The 25891-nt window shown below is 43.7% G+C and overlaps 1 protein-coding gene across 1 annotated transcript in view; it reads right to left on the bottom strand.

Annotated features, from left to right (window-relative positions):
- The window catches only part of LOC103814679 (unconventional myosin-X-like), an 89356-nt gene that overhangs the window by 22343 nt on the left and 41122 nt on the right, over positions 1–25891 (bottom strand). The window contains exons 16-25 of the mRNA XM_030241521.2: positions 23200–23268; positions 22262–22344; positions 20632–20740; positions 19855–19935; positions 18799–18923; positions 17864–17978; positions 12015–12121; positions 7437–7742; positions 3526–3565; positions 1171–1962 (exon numbers count right to left, since the gene is read on the bottom strand). Of these exons, the coding sequence (XP_030097381.2) occupies positions 1171–1962; positions 3526–3565; positions 7437–7742; positions 12015–12121; positions 17864–17978; positions 18799–18923; positions 19855–19935; positions 20632–20740; positions 22262–22344; positions 23200–23268 (1827 nt within the window). The remainder of the gene's footprint in view (positions 1–1170; positions 1963–3525; positions 3566–7436; positions 7743–12014; positions 12122–17863; positions 17979–18798; positions 18924–19854; positions 19936–20631; positions 20741–22261; positions 22345–23199; positions 23269–25891) is intronic.

Below are 25891 nucleotides of genomic sequence, written 5' to 3'. Positions count from 1 at the left end.
GCTCACACTACGACAAAGTATCAACTGGCTTTCTCATTAGTCTTACGCACCAATGAGCCCAGTAAAATCCTCCACTTCTATATGCATTTTAATGGTAGAAACCAGCCTAAGCTGTGACAGAATAATTCATGATTTGAAGATTACCTGACAGTGATCTGTGAGGACCTGCCCACAGAGAAGGTACCTTTACTCCAGCAGATCACATAAAAAATTCAGATGGTTGGCAGCTGACATTAGGAAAATGCAAACAAGACAATCATAAAGCTCTTTTAAGAAAGGTCACAATCTGTCATTGAAAAAACATACTGAAGGAAATAAATTGAGTTCCTAAAAAAAAGGTATTTTGTAGTTCAAGTGTCTCTTCTCAGGGATATAATTTCTTAGAAGTATTTTTGTGGCTGTCATTGGCTTCACACCTGAACTCCTCACTATCTTATGTGGGCTTTGACATCCTGTCCTGTAAGAGGATTTATCACTGCACTATTAAGCAGCTGGCCTGAGAGCACTCAGGAAGTCCAGACCCAGCGTGGGATCTCAGCTGAGGTGCTGAAGTGCGAGGCCAACAGCCCAGCTTTACCACCCTGTCATTGTCCCTGCAGCAGGAATGAAATGGTTCAGTGATCCTGGCTGTGTGCATTGGGACCCAACCCAATCAGCACAGTAATTTCTTCCAGCTTTGGAATAGCTTAATTTGTACACAGCAGCTGAAAATAAACCCTTGTCTCTGAACAGACTTAGAACAAGACAAGTTTTAGTGATGGAGACAAACCAAACCCCAGCCTTTCCCATCTCCCCTTGTCATTTGCACATTGGAACCTTAGGGCCTTTCTGTGAAATCTCTCTAAGGCAGAACATACACCTACAAAATACCAGTTGTTTGCTTTCCTTCCTCCTAAAGGGTGTTACAATAATATATGGCAATGGAAGCAATCTAAAATAGGTCCACATGTACTAGCTTGCATGCCAGCAGACACCAGACAATCACAAGCCCTCTGGCCTTCAGCCTATCTGTGACTCTTCCCTTTGTTCAAGCTGATTATTGATATAAGAGAGAGTTACATATCAGTGACTATACAAAGAGAGAGCAGGCATACAGTAAGTAGACAAAGATATTATAAACTTCAACAAAGTCACACTAATGTCCAGAAAGGTGAAGGGAGAGATTCTCACCGAGTCCAGGCTGCCACGGTTGGAGTCCAGGCTGGTACCATGGGAGTGTCTCAGACCCTCCTCATCATTCAGAGGCTCAGCTGAGGCGTTACCTGCATCTCCATAGCCATCAAACTCCTCATGGTCATAGTCAGACTCCACATCAGGGGGGGAGGTGTAAATGGGCTCTACTGCCTCTCCACTGTTACTCCTCTGTGTATCAGAGACACTGCTGTAGACGCTTTCTGCTGGGTCAGACAGGGCTCTCTGCTCCTTGGAGTTAGTGCTTCTTTCCACAGGCAGCCCTGGAGCAGGGGGAACCTCTCCCACTTCCCTCTGGAGAAGCAAAACGCTTGTGTTTGCAACTTCCTTTGAGTAGTTACCACTGTTTCTTGTGCCATGCTGATTGGAAACCACCAAACTGGAAGTTGGGCGTCCTTCATCATCGGCATGAAAACCCTCATCCACCTCTTCTTCAGCCAGCGGTGCCACCAGGCTGCAGTCAATGTTGAGTGTCCCCTCGCTAGAAAGTGAATGCTCTAAGTTCTGCACACTTTCATCCAGATTGCCAAAATCCAGCAGCTCCAAGAATTCCTGGGCAACCCTTGATGCCTCTTTTTCCAACCTCTGTATCTCTTCTTCTCGCTGCCGATAGATTTCATTCCTGGTGTCTTCAGAGATGACAGACATGTGGTCCTCTTTCTGTTGCTGCAACTTTTCAATCTCCTTCTCCAGTCTTAAGATCTCCTCCATCTGACGTCTCTCTTCTTCTTGCAGGGGAATATCCACCTCCTCAGTGTTTACTGTTTCCACCTTAAAGAATTTAGAACAGTGTTAAAGCACTGTTTTCAACCTGTCTGTGTTCCTTGCCTGGACCTTTCATTCCTCCTGTCTCCTGTGCTTGCCTTATATTTACCATCTGCAGAAAGATGACTTCAAGCATCCTGCAATCATTCATGGTGTAAAAGCTAAAGGTAGAACACTCTCTAGTTTGGACACTCTCTAGATTAATGCTTTTTATATTCTGGTGCCCAAAACTGAACACAGGATCTTCAGGTACCTCCTTTTTTCCCAGAAATCTACCTCCATTATGAATCATACAAAGAAGCTCACTGGGTTCAGTGAATTTTTAGAAAAGCCTCTCTATCTACAGTTAGTCACTGTACACTGCAATTTGAATAAAAGCATCCTGAAAGTCCATCCTCTCTTTTTGAACTCACACACATATAGGAGAAAGCAACCATATATGAATACATACATGCATAGACTACTTAAGAGCTGACGATTTCCCAGACATTCATTAAGAGGTCTGGAAATTTCACTGTTTCCTGAAATGAGGATCTGACCATCAGAATCTGGGGCTGGAAGGGATATTTGCATGAAGCAGGACTGTATCCACTCCAACCATAGCCAAACAAAACTCCACCCAGAATTTCTCTGCATCTTTACCATCACTAGATGGCTGATGGCTGACTGCTGAAAACTCTGTCTTACTCTATATTTTCCACACTGAAGTAACAGGAAATTTATATCAGATACATGATAATTGGAAGATGGAAGATACTGATAACTTTCACTGATGTTTAGGATAAAGCCACCCTCCCCTCCACAGAGGATGTTGAAAACATACACATCAGAGAACAGATACACACATGAGAAAAAGTAAAAATAAATTCCAATAGGATTTCTTGTACTTCCTGATAGGACTTATGACAATGCAGTCAATATATTCACTCATTTAAGCCTTAATCCTTGTTTTCTTTATTTACCTAGCTGCTGGTTCTCTACTTGACTCTTACTTGTGGATGAATGCATTTCTATGCTTCTATTCTCTCCTGAACAAAGATGGTCTGAAACTGGGGAACAAGTGATATGGGAAAAAAAACAATGAGATACACAGCCATTCTCACACACCTAAGGGTAGGTGGTCTGCTCTTTGGTATGTCAAGTACCAACAATTAGATCAGTTACAAGGGGTTTATTTTAGCCATGGCAGCAGTTGGCTGCACTCTTATTTCGGCTGTTACAGGCAACAATCCAGCAAAACAGACTGTGTCACAGTGTAGCACATCACAAGGTTATCTAACAAGCTCAAGCTGAAGAGATAAAAATAGGATGCTGCATGTTCAATACGGAAATTTTCAAATAGAACCAGTGCAGGCTCATACAAGAGCCTAGGAAAAAGCCCTACCTTATAATCTCTGAGGACATCTGCCTGCAGGTTTTGAGTGAAAAAAGCCCATTTTTTAAATAGTGTTGCTACAATACTTATACTGCCACAACAGAATCAGTATCCAAGCAAAGCAGAGGCAATGAAGGACTCTTCACAGATATTCACAAGAAACCATGTGAAAAGAACAACTTTTACACACTTACCTGGGCCACCTGCAATAGTGCATTCAGTTGCTCCTTTTCTCTGTTAAAAAACAAAACATAACAGTCAGAGACAGACCTAGTTCTCCTACGTGAGGTTTTCAGAATTACATAGACACACCATCCCTCCATGGATAAGGTTAAAATGAGGTACTTGCTGTAAGACTGATTTAAAAGCTTTTGCAATTTAGTAAAAATCCAATTCTCTGTGGTTGGCATGACCTTTGTGGATATAACAGATTTTCCCCATGCACTTAACTTTCAGATCAATTAGGAAATTGGATTAGTTGGAACACACCAAGATGGACATTGGAAACAGTGACAGAAAGACAAATCAGACTCATGATAAATGTAAACAGAATCTTCTGAAGTACAATTAATCTGTGAATATTGAGGTTGTACGTGTGTAATTGACAGATATCAGGAAACTGCTCGTTTTTTAAAAATAGAATTATTGCAATACCAGCACTAAATTTGTGTTTTGTTTTGCTTTTACCGTATTAAAGCCCCAACTCACATAACTTCTCAGTGGCATGCAAAATCCAGTTTATTAGTGAAGACTGTAAGAGTCAGAGTTTGTTAGTAAACATGAGCAGAGCAAAAAAACTATCCCACGGTGCTGCAGTTCTACCGAGTTCAAAAAGGTTACACTCCAAAGCAAAGCCTTGTTTCTCCAGAGCAAGTATGCTACAAACAACTGAACCAGCAGACAGACAAATGCCAGGGTCATGCTTAGGGAGCAGGAATAGGATGCTGCTGATGGAAGAAAGTTACCACTGCCAGTGGTGACTTTCAAACCTATAATTCAACCCCAGGGAGAACAGGAGAGAAACACTATTTTTTTCCCAGGCCTTGCCGATTTTCCCAGCCAAATTCTAAACTGCAGCTCTAAGTCACAAAGTCCTTAAACTCACACTCTCAAAAAAAAACCCAGGAAATATTTGTAAATGAAAGCTGATATAAGTGAGATCCAGATGGTTCCAACTCTACCGAAAGAACCCTAGCAGTCATGATGAGTAAAACAACTGCCTTGAATGATAAGAGAGCTCAAAAGCACAACCATTTTAAAACACATTAGGAATACCACCTAAAATCTACATACAAATTCCTGCAACTGTTGCTCACGGTTTTTAAACCTTTGATATTTCTTCCTGCTTTCTAGTCATCATCAACTGATCTACACTCTTCCCTGAAATGTGATACCCAAAACTCAGGACAGTGCTCCAACTGAAGGGCACCAAAGCATCACCCCATCCTACAGAAACAATTCTGTTTATAGAGAGCATTTGCTTTCTCCTCTCACACAGCGTGACACTGGTGACATACTCAGCTTAGCCTCCAGACCTTCCTCCTGCTGTTGGAGTAAGCATTCCTCCTCCGCTCCCTGTGCATTTGATTATTCCTGACTGTAAATCCGCATATGTCTGTACCAAAAGCTATCCTGTTTTTCAGATCCTTTAACTTGCCAAAATTATCTGAACTGTAATCCTAGGCTATATGCCTACAGCCCCTCAGCAGATGGTTTTATCTGCAAATTTAATAAGGATATTCATATTTCCTTATCCAAATTCTTATGAAAACATTCCACAAGTACCATATCCAGCACAGATCATGGAAAAATCCCATTCAAGAGTTCTCTCTTATTTAACAAAAAGCTACTGTTGCTTATTAATCAAATGCAGTAAAAATACAAATCCTAATATTGCTTCACATACTTTTTCCCAAAGCAAATTTCTTTAAGCATCTTAGAGTATTGTCATAACATATCAAAGCCCTTACCTAGCTTTTATCTACCCAAAGTCAAGTTACCTATCCTCCATGGCTTTTCCCTGTCCACAAGACATGCCATAAGACAACACAGAAGGAAAAAGGTAACTCTGACACTGTTTGTTCTTCATTGGCTTAATTCCTTTATCAAGCATTTACAACTGTTTGATCATTTGTTTCAGTATTTTCCTGAAACTGAGGTCAGGCTGACTGGTCCACAATTCCCTTATTCTTCCTTTTCCCATTTTAAAAGGGGGCCATAATTGTTTCATATTTTCCATTTTCATGGAAAAAGTACTATCCACATTACTATCCACAAAGAAGAAGAAACAGAATAGCTATTGCTTTAAACTGCTTTAGCTAGTTCTTGAAGTACCCAAACATTACTTTCACCAAATCCCCATACCTTCTTTATAATTTGTAATTTGATTTATCTGAGCATTTCTAACTTTTATATCCATGACATGTTCTGAATTCTTGTACATCCTTCTTAATCGTATTTAATATCCAACAGTTAAGCTTTCGGGGAAGATAAAAATAGCATCAAATACCTAATTTTTCTCAACATTTTTATTTTTCTTCCTGTTGAATGTTAGACCAAATTGTTCCATGTCTCCCCTCTGATAAATGTGTATGTACAGTAACTGCATGCCAACTTTTGGTTCACTACAGCTCAAATTGTGCCTAGGTCCTTCTGACTTTGTCTCTACATTTGTGGTGTTTTTTGATTGTTCTCAGTGGACTTCCACCTCATTTTTTAGGTCAAATGGATGTTCAGAAGTTAGACACATTGGTCTGCTAGTACCATCCTAGCTACTCACTCAGGTGCCATGTAAGATTAATTAGAAAATGAAAATAAAATGAGTTTCCCTGATTCCTAGAAACATTAACACTTCTCTGCCATGATGCTGGCTTGAACACATCTCTCATGCTCTGGGAACTAAAGGGCAAAAACACTCTATAGCCAATAAACTAGACAGGTCCTTCCTTTTTATTATAGAATCAAATAATGAGTTGGAAGGGACCCATCGGGATTGTAAAGTCCAACTCCTGGTCCTGTGCAGGACACCCCAAAAATAACACCATGTGCCCGAGAGCATTGTCCAAATGCTTCCTGAACTCTGTCAGGCTTGGTGCTGTGGCCACTTCTTTGGGGAGTCTGTTCCAGTACTGACAACTCTCTGGGTGAAAAACCTTTTCCTGATGTCAAACCTAAATCTTCCCTAACTCAGCTTCCTGACATTTCCTTGAGTCCTGTCACTGGGCACGAGAGTCAAGAGATCAAAGCCTACTCCTCCTCCTCCCTTCATGAGGATGTTGAAGACCACAATGAGGTCTTCCCTCAGTCTCCTCCAGGCTAAACAGATCAAGGGACCTCAGCCACTCCTCGCACAGCTTCCTCTCCAGGCATTCACCATCCTCACTGCTCTGCTCTGGACACTCTCTAGTTTAATGTTTTTTATATTCTGGTGCCCAAAACTGCCCACAGGACTCAAGGTGAGTACTTCTAACCTTAGAATTTTCTGATGCTTGCCACACAGTCTGAGATCCCCCTTTGGGAAAGTACGTAACAAAAGCCTAGGAGAACTACTTCTGAAAAGCAAACTATCACACAATTATATGTTGAAATTTATGTAACAATAAACCCAGCAGAGTCCAGCAAGTGCAGCAGGCAGCAGTGCTGACCCCACAAACAGCAGCACTTCTCATTTGTCACAAGAACTGCTGGGTAAGTTCCTTCATTCCCAAGGGGTTTCCTGCCATTTTTCCCCTTTGTCTCCCAACAGCATGGTCACCTGCAAAGGCCATCATCTTGAGGGGGATGCCATTTTCCCTTTGACTCCCTCAGCACCATGGCCTGTGGCGGGTGCCATCTTGGAAAGGGGCATTTCCACCATTTTGGGCTTCAGATTGTTCTCAGGGAGTTTGTGAGATTTAGCAATTGTGTATACAGTAATTATTTACTGTTGGTTTTTGCCTGTTGCAGTTTCACTTGTTAGTAAACTTACTTTTTCAGTTAAAGCTACTTGCATTCATTCCTTATTCATGGAAAGGGACTGGTTAAAACAAAGGGGGAGAACCCATTCTAGAATGTTCCCCTTTAAACCGCCTAAACCCAAGACAGAATGCAAGATACCATCTTGTACCTTTCCTTCACCTCTTCCTCTTCCTGTTTCCTCCTACGCTCCTCCTCTTCTTGCCATTGTCTTTCCTCTTCCTCTCTTCTGATCTGCTCTTCCTCCTCCTGCCTCCTTCTCTCCTCCGCTTCCTGCCGGCGCCGCAGTTCCTGCTGCAGCAGGTGCTGGTAGAGGCTGCGAGCCAGGCGGCCACGCCAGTGCTTCTGCAGCGTCACCGCAGAGGCCTTCAGGCGCAGCAGGCTCTTCTTCCAGAAGTATGCTCGGTAGTTCTTTTGGATTATTACAACACTGGATAGCACCTTCTGATACTTCTTCCTGAAAACAGAACCACACGCTTAATGCGTCGCTAAGTCACACGTGCTCTGCTTTCCTCATGCCCTTGCATACTGACCACATCCACAGAAAAGCCCTTTTCGGAAAACACAGGTCAGGAGTGACACGATTCCTGTTCCTTTCCTGCCACTCACTACCTGTAAATCATATCCACCTAGTGTTCTCCCTCCAAATCTACCAATTGTTTCAATGGGCACCTACTTTTGTGAAGACTCTCAGACGATGAGGGAGAGGTATTTGGCCATGGAAAGGGAAGGTCCTCTGGCCCAAAGTCTCCTTGCATTGCACATAACACATTCACTGTGCAGTGGGAGTAACCATTCAATATGGATTTATTATAATAGAAACATACAAATGCCCTTACTATATGAGAACAAATACTGCTCCATCTCTTAAATGGTCAAAAGCAAATTACTCCAGGAAAGGCAAAAAACAGTGCAAAAATAGATTTGGTGACATTAATTTCACATTGTCTGGGAGAAAACACACTGATACTACAATACTGATGGCTGAATTCAAACATTGTAAAAAGTTCATATAAACAAATACTTCTATTGCACAAAGTTTAGCCTAAATAAGAATCACAAAATGTATTGAGTTACAAGAGACCCATAAGGATCATCAATGATATCAAAATCAACTTTACAGCACTTTAAGAACATGATATGGCCCCAAAACACAACAACCATCATTCAGTATTTCTGTAGTCTAGTAATGTTGTAGAAAAGTCAAGTTTTGTCTCTGCATTAAAGACTACCTTTACCAAGGATATGGAGAAAGTTCCTGGTAGAAGTTTGTGCAAGATACATAAACTGGGCAAATAACAGGAGTTGCCATTACACAGTAATCTGGATCAATTTGTAAACTAGATTCAAGCAAACATTAAACAACCCAAAATAGCCAATCATAAGGTTTTCTATTGAAGAATCAAAGACCAAACACAACTGATGTGGGACTATGCTGGGAAACAGCAAGTCAAAACTGGATTTTTGGTCCCCAGATCATCACACAAAGGTAAACTCCTACCACAATGCTATAGAAAAAATACTACTGGGGTTCTTATTCTTGTAAGCAGAAATATTGTTGCATAGAATACTGCTTTTATCCCATGCTCCGTGCTATCACCCTCATTTCATAAAAAATGTTAGATCCTCAAGTGATTTCTGAGGAAGCAGGACTGGAACCAGAAATTCAGACTTGCAGAATGAGAGCAGTTGCTCCATGCAGGACCTTAAGAAACAGAAAAGCCTAAGGCAAGGCATTACCCCAGTTAAAGAATCCACATTTCTATTTTTCCAACAGGGGCCATAAGATTTAACCAACCTGAAGCTGACATCTATTAGGGCTGAAAATAAGCAGACATTTTTTAAAGTAACTTAATATATTTAGACTCTTGCACTGGGGAAACAACCATTGGTACTAGTCAAATCAAAAACTTCTTTAATCCAAACCAGAATGTGTAGAGAGAAATTCTATGGGGCTGTTACACAGGATCCTGGGACAGCAAGCTACAGTAATCCTTGAGGTCTTACACTCCTAGAAAGCACACTGGAAATAGCATGGTATTCTCACATAAACTTCCCACAGACCTTCTGCAACACCCTGAGGAAAAGACACACCTTAAAATCCCTCCCTTGGCAAGGAAATTCCCTTCAACTGGCGAGAGGGACCCATGCTGACAGCTTGCCACCTCCCTGCACATCAGATACATCAGCCCAGTCAAGAAAATCAGGAGAGGGATGCTAATAGCTGCAGCATGCAGAGGTCATGCTCTTTTCCATAAGTATTAAGTCAAAAGGAGGAAGCACAGAGAAAAGAAAAGGAAAAGCAAGAGGTGATAAGAAGTAGAAGGTTCTAGGTTAATTACTCCTGGATTGCAGTCCCCTCATCCCCACTCCTTCTGTCCACCCTGTCCTGCACATGGGGTGTGAACAGCTGCGCGTGCACTCTCTGCCAAGGCAGACTAAGTGCATCAAAAAGGGTACTCTGACTTTTACAAAATGCATCTGCCAGAAACTCTCTCAAGCGCAACATGTGCCAAGCCCTGCCCAGCTCCAGGCCAGTTCTGCCTGCTAATCTGCCAGGCTGAAATGCCCCCTCATTCCTCATGACCACAGCCAAGCTTGCAGATGCCCTTCAGCTGGAATTGCTGCTCACAGGCTGCAAATCTCATTTCCCTTGTTCAAGCTTCCACTCACCCTTCTGCACTGGCCGAAGTTCAACCTGCAGACCAAGCGAAGGGGCTGGGAGACCTCCTGAACATGCATCACACCAGAGAAGGCAGGCTGGCTGCAAGACTCCAATGCTGTACTTGAAATTTACTTAATTATTCTGTCAATGAGCTACAGTTAGCAGTTATGCCTCCAAGGACTAGAGATCACAGGGTTACAGAGCAATTTGCTACTGATTTCTTCCCACCAGCAACACAGTCCTGAAGAAACCAGGGGCACAGCCAAATTCATACATGGATCCTCCACTATGTGGTTTTTAGCTGGTGAAGCTGTTACCTGCATCTCAGAGCTCCACAGATGAGCTACATAAGAATGGGGTCATTTCAATGGGCTTGACTTTCTTTTATCACGTTTTAGTGATCAGAGATACTAGGCTGCATAGGCTGCAGGGAATGAGAGAAAAGAAAATCTGGTTCTCCAGGATCACAGAACAAGTTCACAAAGGGGGAGAAACCAGTAAAATCCTTCCTTTGCCAGTCTACTTTGCATGACACCAAATGAATTTAAATACACTTATACTTGCAAAACTAACAGAAATGGTATCAAGCTTAAGGCAGCACATACTGGTATTCCTGCCCAACTCTGCACAGACCATTCAGCACTTGCCCAGGTGAACTCCTGCCTGCTGGACTTTTTTCAATCCAGGTGCAGTGCAACTGGAAACTCTCTTCACAGAAATTCTTACAGACCCCCTTTCCAGCTCTTCTTTACTGCCTGCTCTCCTCCCCTGCAAAGTCCAGTTACCTCCAGCTGCTTGTGAAGATTTACACTCTGGCTGCAGAAGCACAGCTTGTCCTTAAGGATGAGACTCGTAACAGCAACATGTGGGGTGAGGAATTCAGAAGTGTGGAGGCTGAAGGACCACAAGATTTCTAACCAAGAGGAACACTGCTGCCAGACAGCCTCCATCACAGCCCTGCAGGACAGCAGCTTCCTTACCAGGAACTCAGAAAAGCAGTAATCCAGGATGCCTGCAGTAGTGTTTCCAGCAAACCAACTTTCCTGTGCTAATCCCTACCTCTCTCTCCAAATGCTACACAAAAAGTAAAAGAGAGGAGAGGCCCTGACATAAAGAACTTGCAATCTCATGTACAAACAATAGAGCGAGCTCATTTGTCTTCCTAGAGGGAAATAAGTAAATGAATAAAAAGCCCCAGAGACCAAATGTGTATTTTGCTGATTTTCCACACTGGCAAGACAGGGTACAACCCTTGCACACATTTCCCAATGAAAAATGAGCTACCTGGTGTAACTGGAGCTCTAAGAAGAGTGCCTGCTGAAACAGCTCTGCTGGCCAGGGATTTCACCTCCTCACAACCCTGACTGACAGGTGTCTGGAGCAAAGACCAGCCAGGAAAGAGCATCTTACTGGGATTAAGTGTGCATACCACAGCCATTAAGGAGTCAGCTGTTGCACTGACTTCGAGGGGCAGAGGAGGGGCCGTTTGTCTGCAGTTGGTTCTCCCAAACCTTCTCTGGTCAGGTGCAGAAGGGAGAGGCAAGAGGAGATTACTGTTGCAGAGCTGGCCAAAAACCAATTCTGAACAGTTAATTAAACGGAGAGGGAGATCACAAGGCAAACAGGCAGGGCGAGGAAAGAGGGTGAGCAAAGGCAGAATTGCGAGTGAGGAAGAAGCAATTGGCAGGGGGAGCAGAAAACAGAGTTGACAGGCACAAGGGAAAGGAGGGGACCCAAAGCGTAGGTGGGGCCCAGCCAGGAGAGCCCTGAAGGCAAGGAAAAGGTGTCATCACAGGCAAGCAATGGGTACAAAAGTCCACGGGAAGCCTGCTGAGCGGCGTTGAGGGAAGGTGCAAACGTGCACATAACTGAAAAGGAGGTGCCAAAGGTGCAGGAAGGTTTCAGCAGAGCTGATGATGGCAGGGAGGGCAGATTCTGCAACTTTCTCTTAGAATACAGGAGGGGAAGACGGGACGGATGCTAGGGGACTAGAGAGCAAAGCAGGGTGTCGGGGCAACCCAGGCACGCAAGCACAGGGATGGCGGGGCAGCCCCCAGCACTGACCTTGCCATGTAGCCCAAGACGTGGGCCCGGATGACTATAGCTGCTTTCCTCAACTCCTCTTCCCGATCCTTCTCCAGCTTCTGCTCAAGAGCTTCCTTCAGGAAAACCTGACGCCACGGGGAGGAGTTTCAGTAAACACAAAGAGAGGAAAGAAGTCAGTCCCCGGGAAAGCCGGGCGGTTTCATCCCCGGGTGAGCGGCGCGGAGAGCGCTCCGTGCCCGGGCGGCTGCGCTGCCGCTGCCGCCGCCCCCGCGCTGCCCCGCGGCGCCCGCACTCCGAGCGCCGGGAAAAGTTCTGCAGCGGCGGGAGCCAAACTCCGAGCCCAACCCCCGCCGCCCTCACTCTGTGGTCAAGACTTAAAAGAGAGAGGGAGGGAGCAGAGGAAGGAGGGAAAGAGGAGGGAGGAGGAGAGCCCAAGTTTGCGCCTGTGATTAACTCTTTCCCAGCTGACAGCTTTCCCGGCGCTATTCTGGTACCTCCTTGCAGCAGGCACTGGGACCTACTTGGGTGATTAAATATTTTGCGAAGAAACTCCTCCGCGTTTCAAGGAAAGGGAGGAACTTTTCGATTTCTAGACTCCAGGAAGTAACCTTTACAGGAATCTTAATGGAAGGAAGGCAGGCGGAAAGCCAAAAGCCCGGTCGAGGCACAAAGCTGCGCTTACTCTCAAGCCCACCGGTGCTGAAACCCTCCACCGACCTCCAGACCCTCTGGGGTGAGATGCTTCCGTGATTAGAGGTTCCACAGTGGAGCATGCACTAGGGGCAACTGAGCTCTGACCACAGAACTCTCCAAGTGTTACTGGTTGCACGTCAGTATCCAGTATTTTAATTCTCAAGCATCTTTCACTACCTGTATTTACAACTTCTGCTCGGTGCTAAATGCTTGTGAAGAATGCAGATGCTACGTTAAAGACAAAAGAACTGAGATACAAGCAAGATAAGGCCATGTTTACAGGAATTGTGCTGACACGTCTAAGCAATGTTAAATCAGCTGGCTTGCATTAGGTTAGCACAGGATTCAGCACAAATTCCTGAAATAAATGTGCTGCTTTTTAAGATGGATTGCAGTCTGCAGGGAGCTCCATGGCGCTGTGGGTACACTGCTGGCAGTACCCAAACTAGAATAAGCTGGTAAGACATGTCCATACAAGCTGCAGTCACAGCAGCAAGTGCCATATGGCCATGCTCGTGTGACCTGCTGCCTGGCATTGGATAAATCCCTGCCAGGGCCAGCAGCAGAACGGGCTACTCAAGGGAAGTGCAGCCCCACTTGTTAAAGCACTGGCATGTACACAGGATGTGAGCTGATATTAATCAATCTGCAGAATTCAAAACCACATTAATCAGTAGAAACTCCTTACAAATATACTGGTTTCATGTTGTTCTGCTGAGAGGCCAAAGATTTGAACAGTCATTTAGTCCAGTGCCCTGCACAAATACCTCTCTTTCCCACCTATCTCTCCTCTATGTCCCTCTATACATTCCCCTCCATCACTGCTTTCAGCCTCATCCCTTAAGGCTCTTCCTTCCCCCTGCAATTACCATTGTGTACTGACACCTCTCCCTGAGTTAGTACCCATAGCCAGTGGCTTTCCTGGACTTGAATTTCTCCTGGGGAGCAGCTTCCATTAAGAAATGAGCTGTTTTGTAATGACTAAATAACCATGGGTAGCCTGAAAAGAAGCTTCATTATCAAGGTACTGCCAACCATGAAGCTGGCATCCTTCCCTGCAAGTTGTACATCGACTCCCTCTGTCAACTCAACAATCTTTTAAAGATTTTTTTGAGGCAGAGATTGCTCTTTCCATTACATTCCAGAACCAAGCAGCAGTCACCCATTTCAAGAATGCAACCAGCAAAACACTGTCTCGGTCCATTATCTTCATCAAATTACAAAAATACTCAGGCCACTAGTATTTCCCTAGCGAGCACAGTCTTTGCTGAGCCAGGCCAGCTTGGGGTGGGGAGGAACTTCAGGGCATGAAAAAATTCATGAGACCCGACCCTAACCCTATAGGGTTATAGGCTCTATATATGCTGGAGGGGTTAATCTAAAAAAACCCAGCAATATCTAGTTATAAACTTTTGGTATTTGGAAGGTTTGGAGGTTTTTTAGACTCCACTAGGTGACAAGGAAGAATAACATGCATTTCAAGTCCAGAAGTTTTTTTGATGCCTTGTGGAAATAAACTAGAAAGTGGCTGTTTCTTTGTCATTATTCATAGTCATTTTCTGAAAACTTGGGACTGTTTGCATTTGAGAAAAGAATGATTGAACAAAACATACAAGGGTACGTCTATCATATTCTGCTCATACTAGACACTGGCCAGGTTTTAAACCACAGTGCATCACCACAGTGTTCCTCACATAACCTCAAAGCCTGCATGCACCATCAGTGGGACAGTGAACATCTTAAGGTGTCACAGAGATCAGCAGACACAAATGTAACGGCTTGGGTACCCATGTGTACATAAGTGGGATCATATGATTCTTGGGGACAACACTGGGAAAGCAGGAAGTGGGTCACTGTGACCTGGATGCCAAACAGTGTACAACAACCTCCTCAAACAGGCCCTGCAAACCAGCAGGTTGAAATGTGGAAATTAATGCCTTCAAACAGGAAAGGTTACTGTGTTAAACCACTGTAGGAAATCTCTGTTGCGGGGATGGGCAAGTGTGTCAGAAGGCCCAGGTGCACTGAAGAAAGGGTCATATGGAAGCTGCTGCCCCATCCCAGCACATCCCCAGTGAAGGCAAAGGCACCTTAGCACAATCTCTTTCATCATCACACTCCTTGTTTGCATCCAAATCTTCAACACTGCCATACCACCATGTAACACCTGTATTGCATACATTAATACCTCTTATGAACATTAATTTGACAATTGACAGCACAGCAGCTGCTCTATTCTTAATGAAAAACACAAAGATCATCCTGCCCTTCCTCCTCCATTTCCTTTCCCAAGCTTCACAATCCCCTGCACTAATTCACAGAGTCTTTTCCTTCCTCCTTCAAACAATTGCTAGGGATATAATTATCCTTCCATTCATTTTGCAGGAAGTATTCCCCCTTCTATAAGCCTTGCTCTTCACCCAGCCCTAATACTTCTTCCTAAGTTACATCCCCATGGGCTTGTCACACCTTTTTCAGTAGCTACTCCTGACTAAGCCAAGATTAGTTCTGGGAATACCAACCTGAGTACCCAGAGCTGCACCTGTAGCAGCAAGAGTGGCAGGAAGGCCATGCAGGGGACTTCCTTTTCAGGACAATGACCTATGCTCTGTTCCCCTTGGCTGGTAGCTTCACTTCATCTTTACCTGAAAGACTGCAAAAATTAAGGCTCTTTTCTCCATCAACCCAAGTATTCCAGGCCTATGTTACCTAGCACCAGCTGAAACATGAATGCAGACAAAAGAGTCTGTAATCCAAGGTACAGCAGCTGGATCCAGACAGCAGGGAAGGTCCTACCAGGAAGCACCACTGCTCTGCAAGGCCTCACCTTGGCAGCTGCTTTCCTAGGGACAGGCTTTCTGGAAGCACTGTCACAAAGCTGAGTTGCAAAGTGGTCTCCAAGAGAGGAATGAAATGGCTTTGCATGAGAAAGAATGCCGAGCAACTCATCTGAAGAATGTAATGGCAGGTGAATGTAATACACCTTGGAATGACAGTAGCTTGGAGCAGCCAGGGGCTGGCCATTCAGCATGGCAGCAAGTGTGGAACATGCCAGGACAGCCTTGGAATGATCCATTCTTTCAATAAACAGAACTGCTCCCCTCTACGAGGACACACATCTCTAATACAAACCATGCCCTATAGAAAGTAACTTCTACAGCCAAACAAGATGGCTCAACTGCTTCCCAGCTCCAGGGAATTTTGCTTCTCAGGCATCAGGAATACAAAGATTGCCTCTCTTAATCATTTCTTTCTTTCCACAATATCCGGACTCACAGCAACCAGCGCCCAAGCAGAGAGATTGCAGTGTACCAACATGCCACATAGAGCTCTTCAGTCAGGTTTTAGTTTACAGGACACAATCATTAAAAAATAAATACATTGGACTATATCCAGAGTTTTGACAAAACACACACACATTTTCTTTGCCACAATTACCACCCATATTGTCTTTTTCCAAATAATTTGTGCAGGTCAAGGAGTGAGTGAAAACAAGCAGATGGACTCAGTCCTTCATGATCCACAATGGGGACTGAAAAGGGACCTATAGCTTCCAGGGGCTCAAAGCATCCTGGATTTCCTGCTTGTTCTTAGTCTGCTGTAGGCTTTGGACTCCAGCTGTATAGCTTTTAACCTTTTGTACTCTAAAAGGTGAGTTATGTGCATGTGAGTTTGGTCCTCCATCCTGCTGCCCTTACTGTAACGCAGCAATCTTCCACCTCTTGTCATGCAGGAAGAAAGTTCAAACTCTGTGTTTACCAGCTCTAACAACCATTTTCTAAGCTTTCCAGACAGCTCGGCAACACTCACTCTCCTCATAGGCTTTAACACTGAAATGCTGGGAGACTAGCAGTCACCCAAGCAATGTGGATTATCCAAGGACAGGAATCACCAAAATGGTTCCTGGTTTGCAGGCATCAGTGAGGAGACTCCTGATCCCAAAATCAAAGATAGGAATCATGTTAATCACAGACCAGAAATACAGCTAAGTGATAAAATCTTCTTTCTGGAACATCAGTGGAGGCATGGGAAAAAAAAAAAATCAAAACAACCAAACTCCAGATTAATACATCTCCTTCCCACAACAATGGCCAGTGGTTTCTTTGATTGCCACATAGAGCTCATAGCCCAGACTATTAACTGGACTACCACCAGTCCTGTTGGAAGAGGAGAGAGAGATCTTGCTCTAATAAATATTATAGTCTATCCACTTGTTGAGAAATAATTGCTCAAAGCAACAAATGTCATTATCTGATCTCCTGGACAAATTAAATGTGCATGTTCAATAGAATTACTTCTGGTTTCATTGTGACATTGGAAATACTCTGAAGTACTTTTCTAAAGGCTTAAGGGCAAAAAAAAAAAAAAAAAGCAAGAAGTTGCTTTGATGTGCTACCATCTGCTCTAGATAAGGACTGCATACCCACTATTGAAAAATGCTGCCTGTATTGGAAACCATCCATCTTGGAATATTTTTTTAAGAATTTACTGGAGTATGTGGAAAGTTGTTATAGAGACAGCTTCACACTCCCAGATTTCTATAGCAATATACCTCAAAATGCTCACATCTATTTCTGCATGAAAATCCAGACTATTCCAGGCAAGAGAGAAGTGTTAAACATTCACCAAAACAGAAGCAAGATCTGAATTACGCAAATGGGCAGAAGCATTTGGATACCTCTTCACAGAAAATGTATGCTAGCATCTGGGCTAGCTGCAAAAGCATCATCTGAGCTTCCCCAACAGAAAGCTGTCATACATCTGGTGATGTAGCTATTCACAGCTTAGATGTATATCAAGATTCAGCTCACTGCCTTGGGCAAGAATTTCAGTTAGTCAAGCAGAGTGAAATACCTGGCACAGGAGGCAAGAGTTAATGGCACACATCACAATTACATAAATAATAGCCATGCTTGTTCCCCTTGAATCTTTAAATTGGATCAGACACAACAAAATCAAGCTGACTTGGTCAATTAGGAGTTTAGATAAAACCAAAAAAAACTGCTATGTCTCTAGGTACATAATATGGGAAATATTTGAGATGCTGCAGGTCAGTGGCACAGGCCAGTGTATTGAAAGGATCATGACTGCACTGCCTTGCAATCTGACCAGATGCAATCACATCCCCTTGCAGCTGGAGCAAAGCCATACCCTTCCCCACACTGATGAAGTACCTTGGTTTTACCCAACTGCCATTCTTTCTTGCTGCTGTCATAGGTCTGAAGAAAACCTGCACATACAACTTTGCTGTTGTCTGAGAGGCTTGGCCCCTTCACAAGCATCTTGTACCTAAGAACAAAACAGAATCTCATCAGATTACAGATGACAGTTAACTGCCCCCTTTCCTCTCTCTTCCCAATCTTTTAACTCTAATCATACTCCTCTCATTAGTTCTTTTTCCTCTGGGGCCTTCCTTCTTCATGTTTGACTTCCAATTTGGAAATTTCCATCCCCCAGCCTTTATCTGTTTCTACCACACTGGCAATTATTGTTGCAATCCCAGTAAAAGAATACAAACTCAACAGAATTTTTCAGTAAAGAACAACTGTCTTTTTGAAACATGTGCTTTCATCAGACACAAGTTATTTTGTTCAGTGTAGGGGTGGCATTTAGTGCTCCAAGAGACAAAGGAAGCAATGTTCAGTGTCCCTTCTAGCCTTAAACTTCAAAAAAATCCTTTTGATGTAGCTCATTAAAAGAAATAATCACTTCTTCCAATATTAATCATCAACTGTACTGTCCATTAGAATTTTCTTCAGCTGCCTAAAGGTTTTAAGCATGATATTTTCCTTTTACATATCATGACCAGCTGGGTTTCACAGCATCACACTAGCAAATCTGTGGCAAAGCTACCAAGGAAAAAAAAAAAAAAAAAGACAAAGAAAAAAGGACCAAAGACCATCTGGCTATTTTTCCATTCTGACTTTTAGCCTAAAGGCAAGTCTCCAAAAGGCCTCACAGATCAGTCTATGATATGAACATTAAGGCCATGGTTAGAAAAACATCCCACAGATGATCCATACCAGAAGAAGCAGTTAAAGAGGGAACAGTCATGTAGAATTCTATACTTTGGGGCTGTTCCAGCACAGAACACAATGACAGCAACTACCTGCTGAGGAAGTCCTGGAAAAGGCGCCGGACAGGGAAACCTGCTCTCCGAACCTTCACTGTCTCCAGCATCCCTGAGTAGCGGAGCTGGTTCAGCACCACATCGGGATTGAAGAGGTTCGGCGCCTAAACAGGGATCCAGAATCAAAACCAAGTAAGTGAGGCAGTCACAGGCTGTGTATCTGTTCTGCTGTAGAAAGCCAGCTCTGCATATTTGGGCATGCCAGGTAAAAAGGGGGAAGTTTGGGTCCAGGGGAAAGCAACTTCACATCACTGCATAGTGCAGAACAGGGGACAAAAGGGAATTGGGCTGATTCTGGAAGAAGGAAAACAGTTTGCAGACTGCGCTCACAGTCGGACTGTGGAAAGAAAGCACAGATACAATGTCTGAACACATACAGAGTGCAGAACCCTGACTCAGTTCTCTTTGTAATCTCTCTTTTCAGTTAACTGGAGACAAACTACAGAATTATTTTCTGGCATAAATCCCCTAAGCAGCCTATCCTTTGCCATATCATTCATGGTTTCAAAACACGCAAAGAAAAGGATCAGTTCAGATCTAGTTAGCAGCATGTCCTCCCACCACAGCTCACAGTCCAAGCGAGAGCCAGCCTGTCCCTAAGCACTGTGACTTGCTCATGATGCATCCACCTTCACTGCCTCAGAGCCAGGGATCTGCAGGAGACAGTGCCTACTGCACAAACCCTTCATTCCAGAACAGATTTCTCTACAAGCACTATAAACAGGAGTGATTTCTTCTTCTAGCACAGCTCTGAACTCTGCACAAGCCTGGTTAATCCTCCAGTGCTTATGAAGCCATAAGCACTGAAAGGTGTGGGAATGGCTACATAAGCTCATATTCAGAATGCAGTCTGTCCATCTAATTACCAGGACGAGGGTGTGTGTTTTCTCAACTGTAAAATAACTAGAATAAGAAAGGGAAGGTGGGAGAAACTGCTCTTACCCTCAGTTTGAGGCACCTGCTAGGCAATTGTACAAGGACATGCCCATGCAGGCCTGTGTCACATGCACACATATGGCTGGGGGACAGACTTACCTTTTCTGTATTTGGTTTGATGCAGCGGATGAAAAAAGGGTTGGAAGTACTGAGCGTGGCCATCAGGGAATGGAGAGAATCCTAAAGGCCAGCAGGAGAAACCCAAAGGATCAGTCACTACAGAAGGGAAAGGGGCTACATTTGATGCAATAAGGTCTTCATGCAGCCCTCCCATTCCTAATGTTCTCTGACTCTGCCTACTAAAATTTAATTAACCCATGAGATTCCTTCCTGTCCAAAACATACCCACACAATCTGCCCTTAAGACTATTTATATGGCCATCCTTGTTCTTGGAGTGTATAGCTTTTGTGAGTTAGTTTTACAAGTCTCTCAAAATTTAAATATAGGAAAAGAAAACAGTGAAGCGAACAGAAGGTCTGCAGACAATCTAAGTGTGTGAGATTTATACCTGCAAGGTCCTCCTAATAAGGTTTTATTGGAATTGTCACTATACCTGTAAAAATGTGGCCTAAAAGGACACATACACTTAGCTGAAACACCAAAACAATATGAAAGATCAAAGAACCTCAAGAACTTCATATACTTAGCAAAGCACTCTTCTCCTCTGCCACTCTGCTCCGTCTTATCATCTCACATTTTATACCAGACAGAAATCCTTGGGGCAGTGGCATTGTCTTTTTTTAGCCCTGCAACATTCCTGCACATTTTCAGTGCTGGACACAAAACAAGGATGAATGACTCCTCTTGGCTGCAGGCCTTGCTTTACCCATCTGCTCCTCCCCAGAAGCCTGCTGCTCTCTTGGAAAACATCATACCCTGAACTGGGAACTGACAGTCGGTCTGCGCCTCTGGGTGCCCATCTTCAGCGTCTCTTCACTGCAACGACTGCAGACTCTTTCAAAAAGGTCATAGATGAAGTCCAGCCTAAGGGAGAAGAAAACTATTAAAGAAGATGCAAGACACCTACCACCTGTGAGAAGATGGTTCTTATTGTCAGCTGCTGCCCTGTCCTATTGTGAAACACCTCATTTTTATACCTACTATGCCAGAGGAAGCAGTTCAGCTGGCACTTCAGTGAGGAAATTAATACTTCCCATGTGGCTGCCCAGATCCCGTGGGCTGCCCTGTATGCCACACTCAGCTGCAAAGCCAGAAGTCCCCTCCCACGTTTTTAAGTAGGATATTACACAAAGGAAAATCTCCCTTCTGCACTGGCTAGGACACCTCCCTTGAGCAAGGAGATAAGGCTCAAGGAACACCCCCCTTGAGCAAGTATATGCCCCCAGGCAAAACTACCTTCAAGGTATGCCAGCTGGACTGGTGCTGTCATGCCTCACAGATCAGCCCCCATGACACGATCACAAAATTGGAAGCCCAGCTGCTCTATGGCCAGAGGAGTTCTAGAACTGCCCTCCATGTAGCTAGCCCTCCAGTTCTAGGGAATCTTCCACCATTTTGTCACTCCTGAGACATTGGTGCTGGTTCTTACAAAGTTGCACAAAGTTCTTCAGAGCTGCTTGTACCAGCTTATTGTTGTGGCTGCTTCTGGCCCAACTTCCCTTCTGGCATGCTGAAAAAGCCTGAGTCCTTCTATTATGCTGGACAATAACAACCACAATTCTGGCCTCAAGCCTCATGTAAAATGCTCCCCAGATGCTACTGTCCAAGTAAGACAACCATGAGCAGCTCATAGGCTCAGCTCCCTCAGGTTGTTTCAAAGCTTCTCAGTGCACACTCTGCAGCAGCTTCAGAGAAGATGCAGTTCTGAAAGTCTCATCTGGAGCCCTAAAGCAATACATGGACTGTGGAAAGAGGCACATGGTAGAGTTGCCACTCAAAGACTTGTAGGATCCTCTGTAGTATTAAATGCCTCCCTCCTACTAGGCCCTGATTCTGTTTCCCAGATCTTGTTCAAGATCAAAATTAGCTCATTTCTCTAAGATCATGTTGCAGCTCTGGGATATAACATTAGAGTCCATGCCCAGTCCCACAGCAACAGCTCAGTCTGGCTCAGGATAAGGAGAGATGATTTCCACTAACAAGCAGGCTGGAAAACAAGCAGCATCTGTACAAAAGCTGGCAATTGACAGCATGGCAGAGAGCATTGACTCATTCCGGGGAAACTTTGCCATTGTAGGTATAGGGAGATAAGAGGAAGAAAAAAAAGGGAAGGGGAAAGGGAAAGGGAAAAAAGCAAATTGCCTGGAGGGATGTCTGTCATGCTGTTAAAGCTCTTTTTAAAACTGGGACAACATAAGTCCTGATTAAATCTGTGCCTCATCTGACTTCTCCATCTCTTCTTTCTTCTATCAGGACACTTCAGCACAGAGAATGATTAAGAACGATGCCTGATACTCTGGCAAAAGCAACTGCTTTCCTTGGTCTGGTTTATTACATGAATGTAATTAGTTCTGCCCAACACATGTGGCCTCCTGACAAGCATACCTGCTGTCTTTGAGCATGTTTAAAATGTCATCACGAAAGGTGTCTCTGTTCTTCTCCAGAAAGCCTCTGACATCATACAGCACCTGCAACACAGACACAGCCACTAGAGCAGCACCATACAGATCATGAAGTCCTTCCACATTTACATGCCAATGTACAAGGCCTCCAGCAGAGCTACACAGGAACACTGCAGGCATGTGCCACAATCTGAATTTCTGGGGTCAAAGAGCTACAGAGTTCTGCAGTTACTGGCAAGAAAGTGGCTTTTAGCCATCAATTAAAAAACACAAAAAAAACCTCCAAAACAAGAGCCAAGTGAAACAGCTGCAAAGATTTGCCTGGCAGGAAAAGGTCTGCGGGGAAATCCTCTGCAAGGTGTGAGGTACTCTATTCACTTCAGGAGAGTGAAGAGAACGGCCACCCAGTGCCCCAACTTCCCAACCACAAGTGCTCAGCAGATTATTCTGGGAGGAGGCAAGCCCTTCTTTAATGTGCAGGTGTCCTCCCTTGACACACCTTCATCTGCTTCATATCTCTTCACAACAAAGAGCAACATTTAACCTTGAAGGCTCAGGAACCTTTTCCTTTCTGCAATAGGTATTCAACTTTACTCCTCCTCCAAAGTCAAATTTTCCTTGTGACTTTTCCTTTTTGTTTGTTTGTGATTGTCCAAGAAAAGACAACATGAATAACAGAAGTAAGGAGTTTATCCCCCAAACAAAAAGTTACCAGAGAAACTCAAACATCCAAGTTGGAGAATATAGCACTGAAGAGTGACATGCTACTTTAAGCTCATCACGCTCGTTGTGCTCTGGTATGGGACATTAAATGTGTGGAAACACACAGCTCAGAGATGTTCTTGTTTTTTGGAATCTAGAATCGAGGACCTCAGGTCCAGAATACACCAAGCATCTCACAAACACATCATGAACACCTACCTCCCCTGCATAATGTCTTATGCCAAACTGATGGTCTGTCACCCGAGGCTTCACATAGTAGGGGTTGCTCTGAAATAAAAGAAAAATAAGTTGTCTTATAATGCTTGTATAAGAATAAAAAGTCAGTCAGGAACTCTGCCATGACTATGACAAGGCTGGGATGGGCAAGGACCTTTGCTCTTGCAGAGCCCGACCACATCTGCTGCAGCTGTCTGCAGCTACATTACAAATATGTTACTCAAATTTAAGATGGAAATATCCAGCCCTTCAAGGCATTTCTCATGTGAGCAAGGGCTTGCAGAATCAAGGCTGCGGAGGCATGCCATGGATGGAATGTTAATTTTTGTGTGTCTGACACCTGAGGAGACTGAGCTCCACACAAACCATGTGGTGCAGGACACAGGATCAGGATGCAGGGAAGATGGCAGCTTTGCATAACACCTCCACACCTTTTCTTCATCAGAGGAAATAACATACCAATTTCCTGTCTTCCTCTATGTTTTATCTTTCCTTGCACCTCTCTTCCCCTGTCACTGAGGTATCTGACCTTTTACATTCTGTGAATTTACACAATTATGAAATCAGAACTATAGGCCTATAGTTTCCTACAACACATTCTAAAAATTAATAAATCCCCCACCTCCTCAGACAAAAGTACTAAGAAAATTTTAAGTAACATGTTGCATGATGCTGTTTGTAATTCAGCTCTTTCATCTTCAAGATCTTTTAGCAGTATTTAGCAGGTGGACAGCTTCTGATGCTGATAATTTGTTAGTGTCACTGAAAATTTTTTCATGTGTTTTACTTTTTACACTGATCCCATTTCATTGCTCTTCTCTTCCCCAATACAGTAATCTTTTTCCAACCACAAACTTCCCTGTCTTTCACTCCAAATATGACTGCTACTGGATCTCTCATGTGGATTGGCATCCTCTTCTCCTCTCCCTCTCCACCCAGCCTTTTTATTTCACCCATGCTCACAACTCTTTTGGTTCCTTCTGCTATCTTCCCTATTGCTCCTCTCTCCAGTTGTTTCAGAGGTCATATTCTCTTAAATTCCAGCTTTAGGCTTTTCCTCCTTAAGACTAGAGCCTTCCACAGAAAATACAGAGAAGAGGGCTTGTTCTCATCAGGCTTCCCAGCAATGCTCCTGGATGTCTTCCAATGCTCTTCCAGCCAGCACTAGGGACTGGTATAAAAAATGCTTTTGCCTTCAGCAAATGCAAGTCCTAGAGCACTCTCCACTGTTCCTCCCTGCACTTATAACTCAGCCTCTTCCATCTCTTGCAAGCTTCCTAGGGTTCCACATTAACTGCTATTGCCTCAAAGCAGACAGAGGTGACACTATGGACAGCTTAATGAAAAGGCTACTCAATGCACAGAAATCACCAAAAACAGCAACCAAAATGTAGTGGGGCATAAGGAATGCAAAATAATACTGGCAGTCTCATGCTGCTGTACAATAAACCACAGGTACCTTCTTACCAAGGGAACTGCATTCTGGTCTGATTATTTATCTCAGAAAAGAATAGAGAAAAAAATATGTAGACAAATTCAGAAATGAGCAGCAGAAGGAAAGAGGAGCTTTGAAACTTCTCCATTTGGAGACAAACTAAAGAGTTTGGGACAGTTGAGAAAGAAAATTCATAACAAGTGATACATTAAAAATATTCATTAGTTCTATATTAAGAAATACCAACAACAGTTTTTAAAAAATAAGGTAAAACAAACAGGTATTCTCACATTTCTTGACCTGCAAGACAAGGCAAAGCCACACTGGACTAAATTGAAGGCCTTGATTTAAGCCCAAAGAAAGTATATATTTCCTCAAAGCTGTAAGTAGCCAACCAGAAGTCATTGCTATTTCTTATAACTAAGTCACGAGTATTACTAGCAGAGTTACAATCCAAATATGAAAAATGAGAATATCTGCATCTATGCCAATTTAAAAAATTCGGATAAAGGATACAAATTTGTATGTTCTCAGGCTTGGATGAAGCCTGGATTAGAAGACTAGAGAACATATTTGCTGACAATGCTCTTACTAAAGTAGTTAATTATTCCATAAGTCCACTCTACAGGCTTTAATTTGTTTTGTTTTCAGTCTATTTACTATTTAGAACAAAGTGTTGGCTGTACCAGAGACAACAAGGGATTGCTACAGTGATCTCAGTGGGGTTTCTGTGTCCCCAGGATAGCTTTCTGACCTGCATGAAAAAGTTCCACTACTGTGTCCAGAACACAAGACAGAGGATGAAAGAATTTAATTAATTAGGAACAATAAGAGAGCTTTCATTAAAAGTCATGAGGCAAAAGCCGTCCCCAGCCCCAGGAGACAGATTTGACATGCTTTGGAGCAGACTGCTGTGAGTCAGCTGGCAGGAGAAACCCACACACACTGTGCAGCCACATCCTGTGCCTGGGGTGCTGCCTCGTGTCCCGTCGCAGAGCAGCAGAACCTGACCCCATCCCATGCTGCAGATTCAAACCTCCTGTGCCTGCAGCCTGTGGAATGCACACTCCCTCTTCTCTGTGTGCACAGGAGCCCAAGCTCAGGTTGCTTTCCATATTACTGGTGTTCAGCCTTATTAAACACTTGCAGGTTCAGGCCTGAGGCATTTTAAATTTACTGCACAAAGCGCATATTTTACATCAACAAAACCTTCACTTTAGGTTTTGAAATGCTGATGGG

This window comes from Serinus canaria, chromosome 7, assembly GCF_022539315.1.
Source record: "Serinus canaria isolate serCan28SL12 chromosome 7, serCan2020, whole genome shotgun sequence".
Taxonomy (NCBI): Eukaryota; Metazoa; Chordata; class Aves; order Passeriformes; family Fringillidae; genus Serinus; species Serinus canaria.
This window is presented reverse-complemented; position numbering and strand designations above follow the sequence as displayed.